Source organism: Capra hircus, chromosome 11 (genome assembly GCF_001704415.2).
Source record: "Capra hircus breed San Clemente chromosome 11, ASM170441v1, whole genome shotgun sequence".
In the NCBI taxonomy this organism is placed as follows: domain Eukaryota; kingdom Metazoa; phylum Chordata; class Mammalia; order Artiodactyla; family Bovidae; genus Capra; species Capra hircus.
In genome coordinates, this window is record NC_030818.1 from 78,603,500 (window position 1) to 78,621,861 (window position 18,362).

At 37.1% G+C, this 18,362-nt stretch overlaps 1 protein-coding gene across 2 annotated transcripts in view; it reads left to right on the forward strand.

The window, feature by feature from the left end:
* WDR35 (WD repeat domain 35) overlaps positions 1 to 17,544 on the forward strand; it is a 52,804-nt gene extending 35,260 nt beyond the window's left edge. For both annotated transcript variants that reach the window (XM_005686978.3, XM_018055604.1), the window contains 12 exons: positions 2 to 212; positions 4,203 to 4,283; positions 7,714 to 7,850; positions 8,278 to 8,481; positions 9,342 to 9,488; positions 10,094 to 10,226; positions 11,753 to 11,863; positions 12,749 to 12,913; positions 13,787 to 13,927; positions 14,788 to 14,944; positions 15,618 to 15,858; positions 16,369 to 17,544. In XM_005686978.3, coding sequence (XP_005687035.1) covers positions 2 to 212; positions 4,203 to 4,283; positions 7,714 to 7,850; positions 8,278 to 8,481; positions 9,342 to 9,488; positions 10,094 to 10,226; positions 11,753 to 11,863; positions 12,749 to 12,913; positions 13,787 to 13,927; positions 14,788 to 14,944; positions 15,618 to 15,858; positions 16,369 to 16,519 — 1,879 coding nt within the window. In that variant the 3' untranslated portion in view covers positions 16,520 to 17,544. The remainder of the gene's footprint in view (position 1; positions 213 to 4,202; positions 4,284 to 7,713; positions 7,851 to 8,277; positions 8,482 to 9,341; positions 9,489 to 10,093; positions 10,227 to 11,752; positions 11,864 to 12,748; positions 12,914 to 13,786; positions 13,928 to 14,787; positions 14,945 to 15,617; positions 15,859 to 16,368) is intronic.

Consider the following 18,362-nt stretch of genomic DNA (forward strand, 5'->3'; position numbering starts at 1 on the left):
GCCGCCTTGCTATCATCGACATCTTAGGAGTTCTAACCTTCTTTGACTTGGATGCTCGAGTGACAGACAGCACAGGACAGCAAGTCGTTGGCGAGTTGTTAAAACTGGAGCGGAAAGATGTCTGGGATATGAAGTGGGCCAAAGATAATCCTGATTTGTTTGCAGTGATGGAGAAAACAAGAATGTATGTTTTCAGAAACTTGGATCCTGAGGTAAAACCAAGAAATGAGCATTAATGGTGCATAAATAATGAGCCAAAAACCCAAACCTGGACATTTCTCCTTTGTTTCTTCAAGAAATTTGTTAGTGTTGGCTGCATGAATTCTGAAACTAAATAGGAACATTTCTGTGGAACTCAAAAATATTTGGTCTTAAGTGGGATTAACATTTATCTTTTAAATATTCTCTACTTTCACTGAAAGGTACTTTCTAAGCATTATCTGCTCTATTTAAAAGATGGAACCTTGGTCACTAACTGTATAGTCTTTATTTCTTCCCTTGTCAAAGTTTTTTAAAAGAGAGAGTCTGTAGTCTTATTTACCAAAGTTGCTTAAGGCAACCTAACCAAAAAGTGGTTTTGAAGTTCCCTTGTCCTTTCATTCTATTTTGCCTGTTCTGTGCTCACCTTTGTCTCATTTTTATTTACATGAACTTTATCAGCCGGTAATCCATGTTCTTTCTCATCCTGATAATCTTGTGGACGATGACTAATAATCTACTCTCTCTGGTGTGTCAGAATGCTCCTTTCTCACTGATTTTTAAAGTTATATTTTTAATTTTCTACTTGTGACTCACATGAACTGATTTTTAGGCACTGAACTTTCCTGTCAGTCTGCTCTGTAATTCTTAGCTATTGTGTTTGGGAATTCAAAATTTGAGTGGTAGCCTAACCAAAACATAATTAAGAAGATAAATCTTTTAAACAATTTTTGAATTACCTGTGGATTTTCTATTTGAAATTTTCAGTGCTCTTATTGTACTCCACTAGTTGAAGAAGGCAATGGCAACCCACTTCAGTACTCTTGCCTGGCAAATCCCATGGATGGAGGAGCCTGGTGGGCTGCAGTCCGTGGGGTTGCTAGGAGTCAGACACGACTGAGCGACTTCGCTTTCACTTTTCACTTTCACGCATTGGAGAAGGAAATGGCAACCCACTCCAGGGTTCTTGCCTGGAGAATCCCAGGGACTGGGGAGCCTGGTGGGCTGCTGTCTCTGGCGTCGCACAGAGTCGGCCACGACTGAAGTGATTTAGCAGCAGCAGCAGCAGCAGCAGTGGAAATAATAAGAGATGACCTGATACGTGCTTTATGGCTGTAACTGATGTTTGTTTGGACCTGTAGTTTCCTTCTTGGGAAAAAAGTACATGCTGGGGCCTCTGAGTTACTGAAGATTTTCTGTAATAATTTATTTAGTGGTAAACTATTTGCCCTTTTAATATCTTAAATTATTTTCAGTTTTAATATCCTAAATTATATACTTATTTGAGCCCTATTCAGGATCTTTGGGGCATGGCTGAGCGACTTTCCCTTCCCTTCAGGATCTTTGGGTTGGCCAATGACCTGATGTAAATTGCTCTCAAAGGCTTAGTTAAAGCTCTTAGGTGTCTTATGAAGTCACTCAGTCATGACCGACTTTTTGTGGCCCCACGGACTGTAGCCTACCAGCCTCCTCCGTCCATGGGATTTTCTAGGCAAGAGGACTGGAGTGGGGTGCCATTTCCTTCTCCAGGGGATCTTCATGACCCAGGGATCGAACCTGAGTCTCCCGCATTGCAGGCAGACGCTTTACCATCTGAGCCACCAGGGAAGCCAGGTGTCTTATGGATCTTTGTAATTTTAGACCCTGAGTAATGGCTCAAAGGGCTTCCCTGGTGGCTCAGATAGTAAAGAATCGCCTGCAGTGCAGGAGACCCAGGTTCAGTCCCTAGGTGCAGAAGATCCCCTGGAGAAAGGAATGGCAACCCACTCCAGTAATCTTGCCTGGAGAATTCCAAGGACAGAGGAGCCAGGCAGGCTTATAAAGAGTCGGACACGACTGAGCGGCTACTACCACCAGTGGCTCAAAGGAAGGGCATTCAGGGTGTTGCCTTTAACCTGTATAAGCACTGCTGTCTTTCAAAGGTTTAAAGAAAGCTTGACCTTTCCAAAGAAACAAGTGTGGAAATTTGGCAGGTAACCATGGGATAAACTGGAGGATGGAAGTGAAATACTTTTTGAATGTGAGGGTCCTTTATCCATTGCTGGCCCTATTTAGACTGATTTTGAAATCATGTGCCTGGAGAAGTGAGAGGATTATGCCTGGCTGTTTATAGTGTGTGTGCAGCACACATGGTGAGTCCAGGACCAGGGCAAATCTTTGCTTAGTGGAAAGTGTTTCTTAAGTAGTTTCAAAAGAACAACCTTTTATTTGTTTATTTTTGGAGTTTGTTGTCTGGCTTGGCAAGTATTTCAGTTTTCTGTTAGATTCAGAGGTAGGTGAATTTCTTAACGACTTAACCACTGACTGAATTTCTTTATAAACCATGCTAAGCTGCTGTTTTCATTCACGAGAACACTGGCTGGCTGTGGTCCCTGTTTGGTCAGTTACCCTTCTTGCTGTGCCTCTAGCACGTGAGGACATACTCTTCAAAACTGGACTTACTAGAACTCCTTTAGGACATCGTCTTCTGTCCTAAAGCGACAAAGGGTCTTCCTGTGCCATCTTGATCCTGGCTGATCACTCTGCTTACCTTTCTGATTCTCCTTTCCTCTTTGTTTTTGGTGTTATTTTTTATCCACAGATCATCTTTTATGACTTTAGCTTTTGTCTGTCTTGCTTTGTTGAATTATCTAGCTAGAAATAAAAAATTTTCTAATGATGAACCTTCTTATACAGGTATACTTGGTTTACATGTAGTACCAAAAGAAAGCCTCTAAAAGGTTCCTACAGTTTATAAGAAATATTTCATCACGTGTACTTGTTTGTGAGTTAAATTTTGTTCTGATTCTTTCTGTTCATAAAAGCGTACTATTTGCCTTTATGTAATATGATTTTTTGAGGAAGGTAGGGATTTTATAAAGTTTTCTCATATAATTTTAATCAATTTCTACTTTTTAAAGAAATATATATTTTAAAACCTAATGAACATGTATAATATGCCTGCAAGAGCCTCAGTATTAAACTTAAACATATTAAGTGCAAACTAAATATGATTCAGTGTTTACTTATTTTCATCTTTTTAGTGTCTTTCTATTATTATAATTTTTAAGTTTCTATTATATATGAAGCACTAGCTTTCAGAGTTATAAATCTGATACATTATTGCATTTGGATTTTAGGTTACTTTCTATTTCTTTATGACTTTACACATATATTTTGAAAAATTGCATTCTTGAGTTATTTTCATTATCAGACATTATCGTATTCTTTTTGCAGTGTTCTTGGAGGTATTAAGTATATTGGGAGTTTATTTCTTTTTTATATAATATTTTAACCTATTTTTTCCACTAGGGGTTTAGGACAGCTACTTTACATTATAATATGCATTTGCTCTTCTTTATTTCTACAAGCCTGTATAACACTAGGGCAAGAAAGAGACATATAGCATGTTCATGTATTTCCATGTTGGCAAATTAAATCTCATATAGGAAATGAATCTATCAGCAATACTCTCTGGCTAATGTTACAGAGGATGTACTTTTCATGGTATGAGACTTCTTTGATTGATATATATATATATATATATAAATATATATATACACACACACATATATATATATATATACTTAGATACAAATTTCATTAAGAACTAAATTTAATGTTACATGGAATGAATGAGAATTATCAAACCGTATAAACCATCTTTGGATTAATTCAGAAGCTGATGCTGGATCCCATTAGTGAATTAATACTGCTTATGTGAGGTGTGATCATCTTCATATGGCTATGTAAGAAAACATCCTTATGTTTTAGAGATACATACTGAAATAGGAGTGAAAGTCATGATGTCTCTAGATTTACTTTACTTTAAAATACTTTAGCCAAAAAATTGACTGAAGTATATCTCCAAACTGTTAATATTTAGGTGGTAGGTATGTGGGTGTTAATGACATTCTATCTACTTTTTTATTTTGAGAATTTTGATAATAAAATTTAAAATCATGATAAGTCAAAGAAGGGAAATTTTGTACTTTTAAACATAACATTTGTTTTTGTCTTTAAAGGAACCCATTCAGACTTCTGGATATATCTGTAACTTTGAGGATTTAGAAATTAAATCTGTTCTTTTGGATGAGATATTTAAGGTAATTCTTATTAAAAAAACAGTTACGTTTCTGTTGTTGGCTTGACTGGAATTCGCTTTTGTCCTGGTCAGTATGGGGTATGGTTAGGAGTGTGGGTTGCAGAATTCCAGCCCTGCTCTGTCACTCACACAAACTTTAGACAGCTTCCTTCATCGTTTAAAGTTTCATTTTCCTTTCCTGCTTGTGAGCCTGTTTTTATCTCTATAAAATATGAGTAGTAATAGTACCTTTCTTATAGGATTGTTATTTTGTAAGTTAACGAGTAGAAAGCAGTTAGTGGAGTGCTAGGACCAAGAGCTCAGAAAGGGTAGTTAGTTGTCATTATTTTATGTTAATAACAGAGAAGGCTGAAGAAGTACTTGATAATTTTCTTTAGTCTTATTCTTGTTCTAGAATATTTGAGTAACTTCTTGTTTGGAGGTCCACCTTCCTTCCATTTTTATTTTCAGGTTTTATTTAAAGTAATCTCTCTAAATTCCAGATGGTCTTTGAACTTCTACTTTGACCTTCATTGAGGTCAAAGGTGTGATCACCATCTTTGAGAATTTTTCACTCTGAGAATATATTGCAAGTTTACTTTCATTTTATCCAAAGTGTTTATTTTCCTATGTACTGTGTATGTTTTTTGGAATTGGGATAGTAGATTTTAAATTTCCAGAAATATTCCATTTTATAACATGTTTTCATATTTTAGTTTGATACTGTAAATTGCACCTTTTATTGTGATCCAGTCTTTTCTGTATATGATGACCACACAAAAGCAGCAGGAATGGCCCCCACCCCAGATTTTGTTTGCATGTCAAGAGTATTAACACCGCAGACATACCAAAAGGGTGTAAAAAGATCTTACCTACATAGTGAGGTTTTTCGGGGAGAAAGGACAGCATTCCTAAGCTGGTTCAAAATTGATTTGCGAGCAAGGAAAGGAGACAGGCTAGGGTTTTTCCGGTAACTAGAAGGTGGGGCTAGAGTGAGGGGTCCCATAAGTAGGGAGAGATATGTGTGGTTTGGAACTCCTGTGGCACCAAAGGATGGAACGCTTAATGCTTTCTTATCACCTTATCCAGATGTGAGGCAGACGGGGAAGGAGTTGGGATGAGGCTTAAAAGCTCTCAGCAATCAAACAGCAAAAAGGAAGGTCTGAAATTCTGTTGCAATCTAGATATTTTAACGATTGCATGTTAAATTGCTTCAGTTGTGTCCGCCTCTTTGTGACCCTTTGGACTGTAACCTACCAGGCTCTCTGTTCATGGGCTTCTCCAGGCAAGAATACTGGAGTGGGTTGCCATGCCCTCCTCCGGGGAATCTTCCTGATTCAGGGATTGAACCTGTGTCTCTTATGTCTCCTGCACTGGCAAACTGTCACCAATGTGTGGAAAGATAGATTTGATATGATAGATTAGATAAACAGGAATAATTTTGTAAAAGTGGCATCATTGTACAATCTACTTTTTTAGTGTTCAGTTTAATTTTAACAATGTGACAGTGAATCTGAAGAAATGGTAGAACTTCAGATAATTTTTTTTTTTCCACCACAAATGTTGCCGTTTTTCTGGGTTAAGAAAGAAAACAATGAAAAACTAAAGAAACTAGTGAAATTAAAAAACTACTGCTTTTAAACAACATCTTAATGTTTGATATTATTGATTGTGCACTCTAAAAGATGATGTTCTTACATTTTCTCCCTCTTTCTCTCCTTTCTTCATTAGTTCTATTGTGATTTTTACTTTGTCAAGATTTAGAATGTTTTCATTTTGTTTTCTAACCCTATTTTTCCAGTTGTTTAGTCTTATATTTATTTAAATTAAAGCTACTAATCAGTGCCTTTTTCTCTATTTTCTCTGTGCATGAGTTCTTAATTGTGATTAATCTTTTAGTTGGCTGGATTTCATCATTACAGGTTTTTTCAAGAAAGGCGCATAGTTGCTGATTGCCTTGAATTCTGGAGTGCTTAAAAATGATTATATTGACACTTGTGAAGAATTTTTAAAACACATATTTAAACTGGTCCAGTTCAGTTCAGTCTATGTACTTTAAAACTCTGCATTCACGGGCACAGTTTGTGTGTATCTTGTACTAGGCTAAAGAATCTTTGCAGTACTATTGCCTGGTTTACTGTTAGGGGTTGTTAAACTGAGGGAAACCAGGTTCTCTGTGACAGTTTGGTTCTCTGCCTGACTTACCACATGCAAAGCCATAAAGAAAAGAATATTGTCATATCATAGTTCCCTCTGAGGCCTTGTTGACCCAGGAAATATTTATCTGAACTGCGGATTCCTTCAAGCATACAGTTTTAAGAAATAATATGAGTGTGGTACACCTAAAAATAATAGAATGTTATTTGCCAGTTATATGTCAATAAGATAGGGAAAAGAAATAACATAAGAAATTTCTTGGGGGAAGGAGTGCAGAAGAAAAAGGAAGGGAATTAACACCTTTTTGTGAGGTGTTTATTTGTTGTTCCAACTGTACCTGATAGATATTTAGATCAGGAAGGTTCTTGCTAGATAAAATTATTTACCTAAAATTCATCTGTTCATGGATTCAGCAAACATTGTTTGGAAACAAGTAAAGACAGTTCCTGGCCTCCAGTAGAGAATTTGGGGAGATGGACAAGAAATTCAGCAACTAGAAGAGGATTACAGAGAAGGCAATGGCACCCCACTCCAGTACTCTTGCCTGGAAAATCCCATGTATGGAGGAGCCTGGTAGGCTGCGGTCCATGGGGTTGCAAAGAGTCTGACATGACTGAGTGATTTCGCTTTCACTTTTCACTCTCATGCATTGGAGAAGGAAATGGCAACCCACTCCAGTGTTCTTGCCTGGAGAATCCCAGGGATGGCGGAGCCTGGTGGGCTGCCGTCTGTGAGGTTGCACAGAATTGGACACGACTGAAGCGACTTGGCAGCAGCAGCAGCAGCAGAAGAAGATTAAGGGTGCTGTGGTTCAGTCAGCAGGTGTATTTCTTCAGAGGTCTGAAACAAGTGTGTGTCAGATTGGTTCTGAGACTGAATAAGGTGAATAACACAGCTGGGCATTGTGCTCAGTGTTCGATATGGTATTATGTCATTTAATCCTCACAATGCTAGAAGGTAAATTTGATTACCATCCCATTTTTTTAGATGAAGAATTTGAGGCCTGGAGAAACCGGCTGGCTTGCCAGTGATACCCAGTTGGCAGTAGGCACAAGCATGATTTGACTCCAGGCTCTCTAGCTTCAGATTGGTGTGTGTAACTGTAGTGCTGGATTATGGGTATTTTCCAGAAAATTCAAAAGACCCACACATGGGAATTTCTTTTCTTCCCAGTTTTGCTCATAATATGATGCAGTTGTTCGTTTGCTTTTTTTTTTTTTTTTTAGATTGTAAGAAAGACATACATACTCTGAAGGCAACTATTTGGATTTCTCTCTTTTCATCTTTACTTTTAGAATCCAGAATATCCAAACAAGGATTATATCATTAACTTTGAGATCAGGTCCCTGCGAGACAGTCGAGCACTGATCGAGAAGGTTGGAATAGAGGATGCATCTCAGTTCATCGAGGATAATCCACACCCCCGACTTTGGTATTTAAAAATAAATAAATGAAACCTCATAAAATATCAAGTGTAAAATCCCAGCCGTTGTCCACTACTCTGATGCTAGATTCCTGGTGGAAATAACTTTCATTCTTGATCTTCTTTTTAAAATACAGAAATTTAGAGGTGGAAATATTCAACATAAGCATAATATTAGGACTTCCCTGGTGGTCCAGTGGCTAAGACTCCGCACTTCCACTGCAAGGGCCATGGGTTTGATTCTTGGTCAGGGAAGTTCTGCGTGCAACCCAGTGCAGCAAAAAAAAAAAAAAAAGAAGAAGTTTATAAATTTGTTAAAATAATCACTTCCCACTGTGTTTCACTAGAAGCAGTAAGTGTAGTAATTGAATTCTGATTCAAGACTGGTTTATCTATAGTTCACCATAGGCTTTTACTGTTTCTCTTTTTAATATAGGCGCCTGCTAGCTGAAGCAGCTCTTCAGAAACTGGATTTGCACACTGCAGAGCAAGCGTTTGTGCGTTGCAAAGATTACCAGGGCATTAAGTTTGTGAAGCGCCTGGGCAACCTGCAGAGTGAGCCCATGAAGCAGGCAGAGGTGGCTGCCTACTTCGGTCGGTTTGAGGAGGCGGAAAGGATGTATCTGGATATGGACAGAAGGTAAGTGCTGAAGGTTCAGGCATCTGGACTGCTCCCAGAATCCGCATTTTTTTTTTTTAAACAAATGAGGGTAGTAAAATAGACTAAATATATCACACCATTTCTTTTAAAAAAATGACTTCAGCTTGGATTCCAAGTCAGACATTCAACATGACCTTAATTTATGCTTTGTAATTCAGGGGCAGCTTTCCTCTCTGTCTTTACGTGATGTTAATGACTGGCCATGGGAGATTTTTTCATTTGGTAGGGGAAAAACCCATGTAACTACAGAGACTAGGGGCTTTATCATTTATTGTACCACTCATTATTTAGGTTCTCTGTTTTGGTTTAGGTCATTATTTAAGTTTCTGTTGTCAAGGATCATGAAATGAAATTCCAAGGTATTTAGGGATTGAGTTTTATTCTTTATATTTCATTTTTCTTTATATAAACTACTATATGAACTTCATTTCAGCTGTGAACATTATATCTAGTTTTTATTATTTGTGCTTTCAGGAGATTGATAATAATACAACTTAAGCTTTGAAAAGAAATATTAAACCAAACATGTAAACATGAAATAAGCTTGATCATGTCTAAGAAACTGATGAAAAGAAATGATTATTATTGAAGGGATTATTTTGCCAAGTAAATTGAAAGCCTAGGAGAATAAGAGGCAGAAAAGTGTTTCTTTTTTCCTGTTGCAGTTTCTCCCCATTGCCTCTTCCCTGGTCAAGCTAAATTTCTAAAATGTTTATAGAGAGTTAACTTATCTGTCTTTTCATTGCTGTGTATTCTCAGTATTGCAGAATTGAACCTAGCACATAGTAGTCACTTGCTAAATGCTTGTTGAATGAATATCTTTTTTTTTTTTTTTGTAGAGATCTGGCTATTGGCCTCCGGCTGAAGTTGGGAGATTGGTTTAGAGTACTCCAGCTCCTGAAGACTGGATCAGGTGATGCGGATGACAGTCTCCTTGAGCAAGCCCACAATGCCATCGGAGACTACTTTGCTGATCGACAAAAGAGGTAGGTCACCTATCTGGACCTCCCCATCCATTCATTCTGCACTTGAAATTGTAGCTGCCTGTGTAGAGTACTTCCCTATGAAATAATGCCAGGGAAATGAAGACCATCCTTCCAGGTCCCAGAGTTCACATAGCCCTAGTTACCATGGAGGAGCAAGGGATCCTTCCAGTTGTCAGGTGAGCATTGTAAGACTTTGGAGTTTCAAAACCCAGAAGACGTATGCTTTAGCACCAGGTAGCTTTCTACTGTTTGTTTGCTTATTTTATTATAGTAGCTTATTTTCAGAAATCATTGGCTTTTATTCTGAAGCTATCATTTTGATCAGTATGCTTACTTATTTATGTCAGTGTTTGAAAATACAACTGTGTGTCAGAGTAAAGCAGTATTTCTTAAGAATATTCAAAGAATATTATAACTAAAATAGGTTATGCAGTCTCTTTTTGATTTTTCAATTTATGTGCTTCAAAGATATTTTATAACTAAAGATGAAGATTAGAGTAATACTATACTAGTGCTGCCATTCTAGTGAAATAACTTTTTTGGTGAAAGTGCTTATTTATCAGGAGATTCACATTCATTTAAAAGTTTTTCTTTTCTTTCTGTAGGTTGAATGCTATACAATATTATGTACAAGGCCGGAACCAGGAACGCTTAGCTGAATGTTATTATATGTTAGAAGATTATGTGGGATTGGAGAATCTTGCCAATTCACTTCCAGAAAACCACAAGTTGCTTCCAGTAGGATATTATACATTTCAGTTTTGGGAGTTGTTAGGTTACTTTATAAGCTTTTCTGCTATAGTGAGGAAATGTACCTTGTAATATGGAGAATTAAAAATTATAACTTCACAGTTTCTAAGACGTGAAATGATGCTTTAGTTATTAAAACAATTTTCAGTATTACAGAATGCTTCAAAATGGAGAAGAAAAAATCAGTCTTATTCCTACTATTTTAACATGATTATAGGCTTGTGTGGGGCTTGTCAGTTTCATAACATTGCTTTAAAAATTAGCTGAACACATGAAATATTTACAGATGAAATAATATGTTGTTAGAGATTCTCTTCAGAGTGATTTGAGGTGGGTGTGGGGAGTAGTACGTGTCTATATATGTTTGAAATTTACTATAAGAAAAGTTTTAAAAGATAGCTAGACTTTAGTAGGTTATATTAACAAGAAAGAAGTTAACGTTTATAAAAAGAGTGAACCTAAAGGTAGAATTCTCTGTAACTTTGTTCTAAATTTTCTTCTTTGGGCTCTTTAAATTAATTGTTGCATAATTAATGCTGCTGCTGCTGCTGCTAAGTCACGTTGGTCATGTCGGACTCTGTGCAACGCCATAGACTGCAGCCTACCAGGCTCTGCCATCCCTGGGATTCTCTAGGCAAGAACACTGGAGTGGGTTGCCATTTCCTTCTCCAATGCATGAAAGTGGAAAGTGAAAGTGAAATCGCTCAGTCATGTCCGACTCTTAGTGACCCCATGGACTGCAGCCCACCAGGCTCCTCCGTCCATGGGATTTTCCAGGCAAGAGTACTGGAGTAGGTTGCCATTGCCTTCTCCAGCATAATTAATGGGGAGAGAAAAACTTTGACCATTTAGATATTAAGAAAGAAAAAAAAAATCCAGAGAGTCTGAAAATTGGCAAGTATAGCCCAATGGGCATAATCATTTTTTGTTGTGGTTCCCCTCTTCCATTTTTGGCCTAGTTTCCTGAACTGATGAATAGCCAACTTGTCTGGGACATTGCTTAACAGAGGTATTTGAGAGCCCTGTAAGTGTGAGATTTCCCTTAAGCCTCTAATTAATGATTAACACTGAGTATCACATCAATCCTTTAAAGGTATTTTTTACCCACTAGCTTGGGGTTTGTTTTGGGGCTTGGCATTTCTGCAAAGTAGCTACTGAAGTGAAAGAAGACAGGAGTTCAGTATCTTCAGAACCTGGTTGAAAATCAGATCTGTGCTGTGTGCCAGTGAAGCACAGATTTTATAAAAGGTGATGCCTTAGCATCCTTTCTAGTTAGTAGCCTCTGCCTCTATGTCCGGTTAAAAGAAATATTACTGTGCTGTTCGCTGTACGGTCACTAAGTTGTGTTGTACTCTTTGCGACCCCACGGACTGTAGCCCTCCAGGCTCCTCTGTCCATGGGATTTCCCAGGCAAGAATATTGGAGTGGGTTGTCATTTCCTTCTCCAGGGGATCTTTCTGAGCAGATGCCTTTTCCTTGTTCTGTGAAATCTGATGGTAATGTTTTGTCCACAGGAAATAGCACAGATGTTTGTGAGAGTTGGAATGTGTGAACAAGCAGTGACTGCCTTTTTGAAATGTAATCAGCCGAAGGCAGCAGTGGATACCTGTGTACATCTCAACCAAGTAAGGAGCTGAAAGTCACCAGAGTGATGCTGTAAAGACTGTTTTCAGGACAAGGGTTGGAAAGCTTGAGACAGATTTTGTGAAAGGAGCCAGATATTTGTTTACTTGGTTGAGGACTGAGAAAATGTCAGAATTTGCACTTACCTCTTGAAGTGCTACCATTAAGGGTGACCCCTCATGACTAACTCAGTATGGGAACCTGAAAAAACCCTGTGCTTTTAGTCTGGCAAGTTTTTGTCTGGAAGTCATTTCATGATTTTCTGCATTTTATTAGGGTTGTGTTTTGTTTCCAAAGAAGGACCAGTTAATGGTCATTGCAAGAGGAAGGAATTGAGTTACTTTATCAATATTTATTTTGGCAAATCTATTTTATTTTCCTTATAGAAAACATATATTTGATATTTTTAAGAGCTGGAATTTAACTAAAATGAAAATGCAGAATTGTTGAAATTGTTCACTATCAATGTATTCTTTTCAACATTTTCTTAAAGTATTTTATAAAGCTCCATTTGTTTTATAAAAATAACTTAAATGTTATATCTGATAGGATATTTTCTTAACTGAAATTCCATATTTTTTTACTATAAACAAATGTATCTTTTTCTTGCTCATAGTTCGTGTAAAATTAGAATTATAAGATTAATATGACTATAAACTTTGATGCTTTTTCAGATGTGCTCCTTAAGCACATCAATCTTAAGATCATTTGATTATTTTGACACATTTGACTTCTAAAATTTATAATTCCTCTGATTAAAAAAATTTATATACCAGTTTTAAATTTTGATATAGTGTTATTTAACTTAAAGCTTTATTCTATGTATTTTTAGACGTATCTGACTGTAAATGCTTGGGTAATTGTATGTTGTATATATTTTCCCCAAGTGGAACAAAGCTGTTGAATTGGCTAAAAGTCATAATATGAAAGAAATTGGTTCCTTGTTAGCAAGGTATGCATCTCATTTATTGGAAAAGAATAAAACTCTTGATGCCATAGAACTCTATCGGAAAGCCAATTACTTTTACGATGCTGCCAAGCTGATGTTTAAGGTAATGTAATAATCTTGCTGAGTATTTGATTTGTTTTAGTTACCAATGTTTTCTTATATACTAAAGAATACATTTTCCATTTTTTCGAAACAAATATTGTTATAGCAAAATCCCTCTCATTTTGTTACTATCATAGTATAACTATGTGTTATCTTAGTAGTATTACCTTTTACTAAAAAGGCTGTTTATTAATTTTAGCACCTTACTGATTCCTAAACAACTGTATATTTACTTAATATTGAAGTTAACAATTAGAGAATTTTCAGCTACTATAAAGTACAAGTTTCTGTAACTGGAAATTAAATCCTGTTGATAATAAATTTTCAAGTCCTTTTAAATGTGCAAGTTTTAAAGATGTTACACTTTTCATAGTAGGCATTTGGAGGGAACATGACTAGTGTGGAATTAACGTAAGCAAATTTTACATTCTGTTCTATTCTTTCACCATTTGATTTAATGACAAAGGAAAAATTTCCTTCTGAATCATTTAAACAGATTTAAATTTCTGGAGATGTACCATGGTAAAGCCATCTTATCTCTAGGTACTTGAAAATTATTTTAAAAATCTGTTATATAAAATACTACCCTTTCAATGAAAGCTTTCTTCACTCTGACTTAATTATTTATCAGCATCTGTTAGTTTCTAAAATTGTTTTGCATTCTAATTCCAATGGCTAAATACTAAGGAAATAACTAATTACTTATCAGTACTAAGGAAACGAAAATGTGTTTAAAAATATTTGTCATAAACGGATGGTACTTATATTCCACCCTACTGACTCCTCTTTTTAGAGAATCATATTTCAGAAATGAGAACATTTGTACAAACATAGATTAAGAAATATCTTCCCCCAACTCTTTACATATTTAAAGATTGCAGATGAAGAGGCAAAGAAAAGAACTAAACCTTTACGTGTGAAGAAGCTCTATGTACTGGCAGCTTTACTTATAGAGCAGTACCACGAACAAATGAAAAATGCCCAACGAGGCAAAGTTAAAGGAAAGAGCTCAGAGGTAAGGTGGAACATTAAGTAATGTTAAGTCATGTGAGGCATTTAAGGGAAAAAAACCCAAAATGATCACACTTCTCTTTATGGATAGACCATTTAATGTAGTTGTTTGTTTGCATTTCTTTTCTTAAATGATATGAGGAAAAAGAATAAATGATATGGGATTAGTGCTCACATTTAGACATCTCAACTTGGAAATATTGAAAATGATTATTTTTACTAATCTGTAATCTTTGCTTAATTCCTTTCTTGGTAAATCCTTTCTAATCAGTGAGTTTTAAAAGCTTCCCTAGAAATATGTGTATTTTTTAAATTATAAATGAGCACTGTATTAACATAAAGTTTAATCGATTCTGTTTAAAAATTTGATCATTCCTTGGGGAAGAGAATCCTTTCACAATATATCTGTATATAAAATCACCACAATCTACACTTTAAATATCTTACAGTTTGATTTGTTGATTATACCTCAGTAAAACTAAAGAAAAAATTTGATCGTGTCAGTTTAACAAAGTATGAATTATAATAGAAAAGTCTGTGGTGACAGTTGTGTAATGATGAAATATGCTAGTTTATTTATTTATTATTATTTATTTTGGCTGTGCTGGGTCTTCATTGTGGTGCAGTGCACAGGCTTAGCAGTTACAATTCGTGGACTTAGTTGTGGTATGCGAGGTCTTAGTTCCTCTACCAGGGATCAAACCTGGGCCCTCTGCATTGGGAGCACGGACTCTTTTCCCCTGGACCACCAAGGAAGTCCCCTTCCCTAGATATTTTAATGTATAAGTTTCAGAAATCATCTCTATTGGAAGGCCTGTTGTTAGATTTGTGCTGACAGCAGATGCGGGTCTGCTTTATTTGTAGGCCACTTCCGCTTTGGCTGGTTTGCTGGAAGAAGAAGTTCTGTCGACAAGCAGTCGTTTCACTGATAATGCTTGGAGAGGGGCTGAGGCTTACCACTTCTTCATACTGGCACAAAGACAGCTCTACGAGGGCTATGTTGACACTGCACTGAAGACAGGTGGGTGTGTTAACTCATATAGGCAGCATGTCTAAAAAGTCATAAATTGAATACAAAGGGCAAACTCCTTCAAGTTACTCTTACATTAACTTCAGTAACACTTTTTTTCTATTTTGGCCATGCCCTGCAGCCTGTGAAGATAAGATATGGTAATCAGAATAAATTATCTGAGCTGATAACTTAGAGACTCAGTTTCACTTCCTTTTTTCTCAAAGTTCTATTTTTTCAATAAGACAGACTGAAAAGCGATAATCTGTTCAAAGAAACACAGAGAGAAAACACATGATTTCATACTACACATTTTTTTTTTTAAACAGAAAGAAACATGGTATTGTTTTGAGAATCCATAGAAATTTCTAACATATTTATTTATATATTTATATCTGCAGTGTATTTTGACACCGATAATTTTTGGTGTATTTCTAAGTGGTGCAGCCATGTGCATCATTTGGTGGTGGTAAGTTTTATAGGCCCTGAGCTGTTGGCTGGTGTTACAGAATGTGGTGGTCATGTAATCTACTTCCCCTACTAGTCCTCTGATCACCTACCATTGTTTCCATTAACTTTGCTAACATTCATGTAGGTTAAACTGAGCCAGCCTAACATGCTTCCCCATGCATGTTCATGATGGCGTGATTGCTTTACACAATCCAGATTGCCTTCTCTTTCCTAGCTCTTCACCTGAGAGACTATGAAGACATCATCCCTGCAGTTGAGATCTACTCTCTGTTAGCACTCTGTGCGTGTGCCAGTAGAGCTTTTGGTACTTGTTCAAAAGCTTTTATTAAACTCGAATCTTTAGAGACCCTCAGTTCGGAACAGAAGCAGCAATATGAAGATCTTGCTCTAGAAATCTTCACCAAACATACTCCGAAAGATAACAGAAAATCCGAATTGGATGGCCTTCTTGAAGGGTAGGGCCAATTGTAATTAGTAGATGTCATTTTTATATAGATTTTTATATCTAAATAGTGTAGCATAATGATGAAATCACTAAATTTTAAAGTCTCATACCTTAACTCCTGGTGGCTCAGCAGTAAAGACTCTACCTGCAGTGCAGGAAATGGGGGTTCAGTTCCTGGGTTGGGAAGATGCCCTGGAGAAACGAAATGGCAACCCGTTCCAGTATTCTTGCTTGGAAAATCCCACGAACAGAGGAACCGGGTGGACTACAGATCATGGGGTCACAAAGATTCTGACACCACTGAGCGACTAAGTAACAAGCCACTTTAACATTGTACTCAATGTCTGTTTTCTTTAGTCTTACTAGTATATTAATGATTTATTTTCTCATTGCAAGAAAAGTTTTTATTTGAAATTTATCTTGAAATGTTGTATATTCTTCACGGTTTTTTTAGTGCAATAAATAAGGTTTTAAGTGATGAGATATTTTAAAGTGTAATTCTTTCTCTTTGTTTTTACAGAGGTGAAGGGAAACTGCCGACGTGTGTCGCCACAGGAAGCCCAATTGCTGAGTATCAGTTCTGGATGTGCAGTGTGTGTAAGCATTGTGTCCTGGCTCAGGAAATAAACAACTACAACTTCTGTCCCTTATGCCATAGTGCAGTGGGATGAAGAACTGACAAACTGCATATACCGGGAGAGTTTATATAATAAGGTTGATTCCATACATTTTATGTAAAAAGCAGCATCATTTCAGAGTTGTATTTTTATACACATATATACACATATATATATATATATGACAGAAACTGGTTACGCCTCACTGTCTTCTGAACTTTGGGTCAGCTGTTGAGAAATCCACGATTGAGACAGAATGAGTAAAGAGAAGGTCATCTGCATGTGGTGGGCAACTCTGTTAGGCCGTTCTTTTGGATTTTCATAAACGGTAAAATAAATATTAAGCTGTGAGATGTGAAAAAACCAGACTGGCTTTCTTCATGTATCAGGAAATACAGCATCTTACTATCTCCACCATTAGGAAGAGACTACCACTCTTAATTCAAGTTTGAAATGAAAGGGGAAAAAATTGCTAAATGGCCAGGCTGGGATCAGTGCCCATCCCTAGAACAGTCCCAGGGTCCAAGAGGAGGGCCAGGGTGCGCCACAGATGTCCACTCTAGTATCGCTAATAGTATCGGCACAGTGAGACATGGGTCTGGAAGAGCAGTGGTCTTATAAGGCTATGCTCTGGAAGTGGGAAGGACTGAAGTTGACCTTGGTACAAGACAGAGATCAGGAAGGGAAGAAAAAAAATAAAACCCAATAGTATATACACATAGACATGTTATGTATATATATAATTTTGTGTAAAAATACAACTATGAAATAATGATACTGATTTTCATATAAAATATATAGAAATTGACTATATTTTCTGCCTATCTTTCTATCTCTATTTTTGTGGCTGGTTATTACACTATGGAAATATTCCAAATAAGAAAGAAATTTTCTCACAGTGTCGAGGTTACTAATTCATTAAACATTTTTGATGGAGAGGGATGGGGAGGTGTGAGAATGGAGCAGAGCTGAATTTAGGGAATGGACATAACCTGTATCAGGAGGTGGTGTGAGTGTGTGCTCAGTCACTCAGCTGTGCCTGACTCTTTGTGACCCCATGGACTGTAGCCCGCCAGGTTCCTCTGTCCATGGGATTCTCCAGGCAAGAATACTGGAAGTGGGTTGCCATGCCCTCTTCCAAGGGATCTTCCCGACTCAGGGATCGAACCCATGTCTCCTGCACTGGCAGGCGGATTCTTTATCACCAGCACCACCTGGCAAGCCCAGAAGGAGATTAAACAATTGTAATTCTGAAATGAGCTCTATTTCTAGTTGTGTTTAATTAAATAAGCATTGAGAGTGTTCTCTGTTTTACTTTCAGAAGGGATAAAGAGGCATTTAAAGACTTTTTTTTTTTTACAATTTGAATTGTTTTTAATAGCTTTTTAAAAATTTATTTTTTATTTTCATGGCTGCACTGGGTCATCGTTGCTGCATCTGACCTTTCTCTAGTTGTGGAAAGTGGGGGCTGCTCTCTAGTTGTGGTATGCAGGCTTCTCATTGCCGCAGCTTCTTTGTTTGCAGAGCGCAGGCGCTAGGGCTTGCAGGCTTCAGTAGTTGCTTCATGTGGGCTCGGTAGCTGTGGCTCATGGCCTCCAGAATGCAGGCTCAGTACACAGGCTTAGTTGCTCTGCAGCATGTGGGATCTTCCTGGACCAGGGATCGAACTGGTGTCCCCTGCATTGCAGGACAGAGTCTTAACCACTGGACCATCAGGGAAACCCTAATAGCTTATTTTTGATATCTTTTCCTTTTTACCCACTTTCTTAGTTTCATCTAAGAGATGGCAATTGGCATGTACTCTTCATAATATTGTGCAGAACACTTGTCTCTATTTATAATGATGTAAATTTATAGAAGACATCCAGTTTGTTCTTATAGTTTTAGCCGAAACATT